The 5716-nt window shown below is 56.6% G+C and overlaps 1 protein-coding gene across 1 annotated transcript; it reads right to left on the bottom strand.

The window, feature by feature from the left end:
- Positions 1-1286: 1286 nt before the first annotated feature.
- On the bottom strand, positions 1287-4954 carry LOC102428993 (kallikrein-14-like; the record flags this gene model as incomplete). Its single annotated transcript, XM_006108723.3, has 4 exons — positions 4710-4954; positions 3903-4074; positions 1569-1822; positions 1287-1423 (listed from the first exon to the last, which is right to left on the bottom strand). Coding segments are annotated over exons 1-4 (603 nt in total), but the record flags the coding sequence as incomplete, so codon positions are not given.
- Positions 4955-5716: the final 762 nt, after the last annotated feature.

The following is a 5716-nucleotide window of genomic DNA, read 5'->3' as shown; positions in this document are numbered from 1 at the left end:
AAAAAAAATAACACCTTCCTCTCCTCTGCTAGGGTAATAAGTGGTAGCGGAAAAGATTAATCATTGTCAATTTTTAATCATACTATATATTAAACTTTTCATTCGAGTAAATTTAAAAAAAAAAAAAAAAAAAATCGGCACAATAATTTCTAGTACAAGCATACCCCTACATCCAAAGCGAGGACCCGGGGCGGAAAGGACGGGAAGTTAGGTCCCCGGGGGGGGACCCTTCTTCTCCTTCTTGCATTCACTTATTTGGGGTTTTAGGGGGCCCCCCCCCCCCCCCTTCGTCTTAGCTGTGTCTCTAGAAAACTGTGTGTAGCTCATCACACCCCCCTGACTCTGGAGCCATCTCCCGGGGATGGAGTAAGGTGCCCCCAGGCCCCGAGCACAGATTCCCAGGTGCACGGTCAGGACAAGGACAGCAGCGATCGGAGCCGCGTGTAGGCACCGCTCCGCGCTCTTTCCACGGACCATCTCTCGTCGGATCCGCCAACTGCTCTAAGCGGTGCTGCCTCCGCTTGACAGAGGAGGAAACTGAGGCACAGAGGGATTAGGTCCGTTCCCACAGCTCACACTGGGGAGGCCGCCCGGCTCTTCCAATCGCTCAAGGTCTTAGATCAGTGATTCCCAAAGTGGGCGCTACCGCCCCCTGGTGGGCGCTGCAGCGATCCAGGGGGGCGGTGATGGCCACAGGCGCATCTGTTTTAACTTTTTTTGTATTCCCTTTCTATTCTGAGTTCAATAAATAGTTTCATAATTTCAAACTTCAATGTTTCTAATTTACACCTTTCTTAACTATATTTTACGAAAAAGGTAGAAACATCAATACATAGATCTTTCTGTTTAATTGCTATTAAAATTTTTTTTTTTTTTTTAAATATTTTATTGATTTTTTACAGAGAGGAAGGGAGAGAGATAGAGAGTTAGAAACATCGATGAGAGAGAAACATCCATCAGCTGCCTCCTGCACACCTCCCACTGGGGATGTGCCCGCAACCCAGGTACATGCCCTTGACCGGAATCGAACCTGAGACCTTTCGGTCCGCAGGCCGACGCTCTATCCACTGAGCCAAACCGGTTTCGGCTGCTATTAAAATTTTTAAAAAATTAATTTCCAGCGGGCGCTGAGTAATATTTTTTCTGGAAAGGGGGCGGTAGGCCAAATAAGTTTGGGAACCACTGTCTTAGATGCTCCTGAGGTCCTTTTGCATTGAAGTCCTGGCCCCGAGCCATCACCCCCCCCCCCCAACCTCCCTTCCTCCGGCTCTCACCCTGGGCCTCACCTGACAAGAGTCCTTCCCGCCTTCCGGGGTTCCCGCACAGACCATGCCGTCGGTGATGGCGCCGGAGTAGGCCTGCTGACATTGCTGCCGGGAGGTGATGCTGATGTTCACGCACTGCAGAGCGTTGGGGTACCTGGCTGGGGAGGCACTGAGTGGTCAGGACTTGGGGTCTACCCTCCACCAGGCACCCTGGAATGTGGGGGCCCACTGCCTCCTCCCTCGGACCCGGAGCCCAGCCCCCGGCCCCCAGCTCGCTCCTTTCCAGGGGGCAGGAGTCCTCACCGATGGGGCTGGACGTGGTGCCCCAGCCGGACACGCGGCAGGGTGTCTGTGGGCCGGCGCAGGTCCGGGCCACGGGGATGGGCCTGACCGCGCTCCCCAGCCGGGCCGGCCGCTCCAGCCGCAGCAGCATCAGGTCGTTGTCGTGGGTCCGGGGGTTGTACTGGGGATGGGGCACCTGTCGGGCCACGCGCAGCACCTGCTGGGTGGCCTCCCGCTTCTTCAGGTTGTGTTTGCCCAGAGCGACCCGCAGGATCCTGGCCCAGGACCCGCGAGAGGAGCGCTGCTCACGATCTGACCCGGAGACCCCTCCCCACGCGCCAGCCCCATCCCTCTGCCTGGGGGCTGGGCATTTGCTGGGTATCCTTTCTCCGCCCAGGCCCGTCCGCCCCCTCCTCCCGTGAGCTGTGCTCTGGCTTCTGGCTGGGGGGGGTAAGGCAATGGGTGGGAGTTCTTGGCCGGGGCCCGGTTCTCTGCTCTGTGTTCTACGCCAGATTCGGGGCTACGGCTCCAGGCTCTAAATCAGAATCGATATTCTGGCCTGGGCTCCAGGGAGCCTCCGTCCCGGTTCTCGCCTGGCCTCTGGGTCCCCGACCTTTTGAATTTGGTAATCTAAGCGGGGACTGGGGTTCTAGATGGAGTGTGTGTTGTGGCACCCTTTCTAGATACTGGTTGGGCAGGCTGAGGGGTCTGTTTTGAGCTCTGCAGGATGGCTTGAATCTGGGTTCTAGAGGTTGATTCGAGCTTTCCGTTTTGGGGCAGGGGGAGGATGCTGTACGGACTGATAGATTAAGACCCGAGCTGTGGCCCTGGCTGGTTTGGCTCAGTGGATAGAGCATCTGAAGGGTCCTGGGTTCAATTCCAGTCAAGGGCACATGCCCGGGTTGTGGGCTCGATCCCCAGTAGGGGGACATGCAGGGGGCAGCCGATCAATGATTCTCTCTCATCATTGATGTGTCTATCTCTCTCTCCTTCTCCCTTCCTCTCTGAAATCAATTAAAAAAAAAATACCCAAGCTGTGGATTTTGGACATTGATATGAGCTCTAGTTTCTAGGTTGAGTTTTGGATTCTTGCTTCAGCTCATGGCTTTGGACAGTGGTTGGAGCTCTGTGCTGCAGTTGGGCTTAGGGTCCTAAACATCCGTCCGAGGTCTTGATTCTGGGCTGGGCTGTTCACATCGAATCACTGGTTTGTCTGGGCTCTTGGTCTTCTAGACTGTGGTCTGAGCCCTTGGCCTCCGGTTGGGCTCTGGGTTCTAGAATGAGCTCCCGGACCCACGTGTCTAGACGCTGGTTTGCATTCTGGGCTTCGCATCCTAGACTCTGGGCTGAGTTCTGCCCTCTAGGTTCTAAAACAGTGGTTCTCAACCTTCCTAATACCTCGACCCTGTAATCCAGTTCCTCATGTTGTGGTGACCCCCAATTTCATTGTTACAAATGGAACATAATGAAAGCATAGTGATTAATCACAAAAACAATATGTAATTATATATGTGTTTTCTGATGGTCTTAGGCGACCCCTGTGAAAGGGTCGTTCGACCCCCAAAGGGGTCGAGACCCACAGGTTGAGAACCGCTGTTCTAAAGGGAACTTCCGTTTATGGCATTGGACCTGGTTCGTAGGCAGTTGGACGGAGAGCTCTCATTGGAGGCCTGGGTTCTAGGTTTAGGTGCAGAAGCTTAGAGGGGTGATGAGTTCTGCGTGGGGCTTCGGGTTACGGTCTGAATTCTGGGATCTAGGCACTGGGTTGGGGTCTGGGTTCTAGGCTGCTCAACGAGGAGCTGTAGACTCTGGACTAAACATTGGATCTAGAATGGGCACCCGGTCCTGCTTCCACCCTACTCTCTGAGCTGTATGTCCCAGCTCTAAGTGGGGTTCCGAATTTATGGCTGGATTGTAGGTTCTGAACCAGACTCTGGGTTCTATCTAGGCAGTGTTCTGTCTGAGAGGGGGCCTTGAGTTTCTAAAGGTAGATTGTGCCCCAAATTCAACCACCCACCTAGAATGGGCTCCTAATCTTGGCCTCTATGTGGGCCCCGGCCTCCGTAGGGATCTTGAGGTTACGCAGTCGGTTCTAGGTTCTGTGGGGGGCCCCCAGGCTGGCGTATGGGGGGTTCTAAATGCTCCATCTGCTCTCAGAATCTAAACCGAGTTCAAGAGGCGTGGCTGGATTCCATACGCGGAGCTGTGTCTGAGGTTCTAGGCTCTTCTCTAGACCCCCAACCTGGACCCAGCTACTCCGTTGGGCTCTGCACAGAGGTCCAGGGTTCTCGGCTGAGCTCTGGGCCTCCGAACTGGAGGTCACTTGGCATAAGCGTAGGGGAGGGTGCCACTCACGGGCGGGAGCAGTGGGCGGCGGTGATGGCCCAGTGTTCTGACAGCAGGGCCCCTCCGCAATGCAAGCGACGGGCGGGGCCGGCCAGCAGGGCTGCCTGCCACGGCTGGGAGTGCTGGATGCAGGAGTAGCCGCCAATTATTTTGTTCTCATCCTCTTGGCTCTGGACCCCGGCTAGGAACAGGCAGGGGTGGGGTGGGAAGAGCAGGTGAGCAAATGCCCTCCAGCCCCCAGCCATCAAGGATCTCCAGGACCCAACCTCCCCACTTTCTTTGCTGAACCCTTGACCCGCCGCCTCGGTCAGCCCCACCCACAGGGCCTCCATTTCTGCTCCAACGCAATAGGGAGCTTACTGACCCCCTCCCCATGATCTCACCCAGGGCCTTGCTATGTGTCCTGCCCTCAACGGCATTCTCCCACAGACACTTTCGATCTCAATACGCCCCTCGACCCTCCCCTAAAACATTCAATGAGCTCCATGTCCCATCCCCAAACTCCCCACTCCATGTGGCCCCCGGGTCCCACCATCTCTCCCAACACCCACTCCATACTCCACACCACATCCCTGCCACCCCATCGTCACCCCCACCAGCATTTGGGAGCACCCTATGCCCTAAAACTGCGATGTCACCACAAGTCAGCTCTCAGGCCCGGCTCCAGCCCATCCCTCAGCCCTGATTTCCAAACTACAGCCCCCCTCTCCTCCTCACCAGGTCACCCATGAGCATCCTGGCCCCCAGGGCCCTTTGCCCCTTCTTTCTCAGCGTCTCCGGGGCACCTCCTACCCCGGACCCCACTGCGTATCTTACCTAGAGCCCAGATCTGAAGTGCGGTCAGCAGGAGGAGCATTCTGGGGACCCGGGCTTTGGGTTCTGGCAAAAAACAGAAAGAAAGTGAGAGAGAAGGAGGCTGCGTCAGGCCCAGAGGCCGAGGGCCAGAGAGGCAGCGAGAGCCTCTCACAGGAAGACCGAGACCCTTAGAGACATGGGTCCCGGGTCCTTGGCGGCTTGGAGGGAGGATGCTGACCAAGGAGCACGTCCGGCCTGGATGTCTTCCTGGGAGGAGGAAGTGGGGATGGTGTCTCACCTCCCAGTCACGCTGTAGATCCCTTTTATCCCTGGTCTGGGCAGTTGGCCCTGCCCAGCTTCCCCCCGCCCCCCCCCCCCGCCCTTCTCCTAACATTTTATTAATTGCTTAGTTCCCATTCCAAGACTCCCGGGTACCATCTCCTCCCTCCCTCTCTGGCCAGAAAAGTAGCCACAATTGTTCATGTGAACCTGCCCGGCCCGTAAAGGTGTTAGGATCTGGAAGTGGTCCAGGGAGGGGACCCCAGGGCAGGGCAGGGCGGATGGGGTGGGGGTGGAGGGGCTCTGAGGAAGGCGCTGGGAGGGGCTGCGAGAGGGAGGGACAGAGGCCGGAAATGTACCTGAAGGTGGAGAGACAGGGAAAAGAGTTAAGACAAATACAGGCCCAGAGAGAAGTGGGAGAGGCAGAGCTGAGAGGGACGGGGACAGGGGAGGCAGATGGAAAGAGACAAGACGGGGTCGGGAGCACAGAGAGAGATGCGTGGAGAGGTCAGGGTGGAAAAGCTGAGCGAGAAGCAGAGAGACCAGGGAAGAAGGTGCAGACAGAATGGGAAGGGACACAAAGAGAGAGAGAAAAGAGGGGTCCCCCTCCCCCGCAAACACACAGGTGCAGAATGAGAGCAGCGATGATAGAGGGAGATGAGAGTGGTGGATGCAAGACAGGTGATGGGGACACGAACAGGGGAAGCAGTGGAAGGTGACGCAGCAGAGAGAGAGGCAGGAGGCGCTGC

The sequence above is a fragment of the Myotis lucifugus genome, unplaced genomic scaffold (assembly GCF_000147115.1).
Source record: "Myotis lucifugus unplaced genomic scaffold, Myoluc2.0 scaffold_3271, whole genome shotgun sequence".
Lineage (NCBI taxonomy): Eukaryota > Metazoa > Chordata > Mammalia > Chiroptera > Vespertilionidae > Myotis > Myotis lucifugus.
Note: the sequence above shows the minus strand (reverse complement) of the source record. Positions and strands in the feature narration are given on the sequence as shown.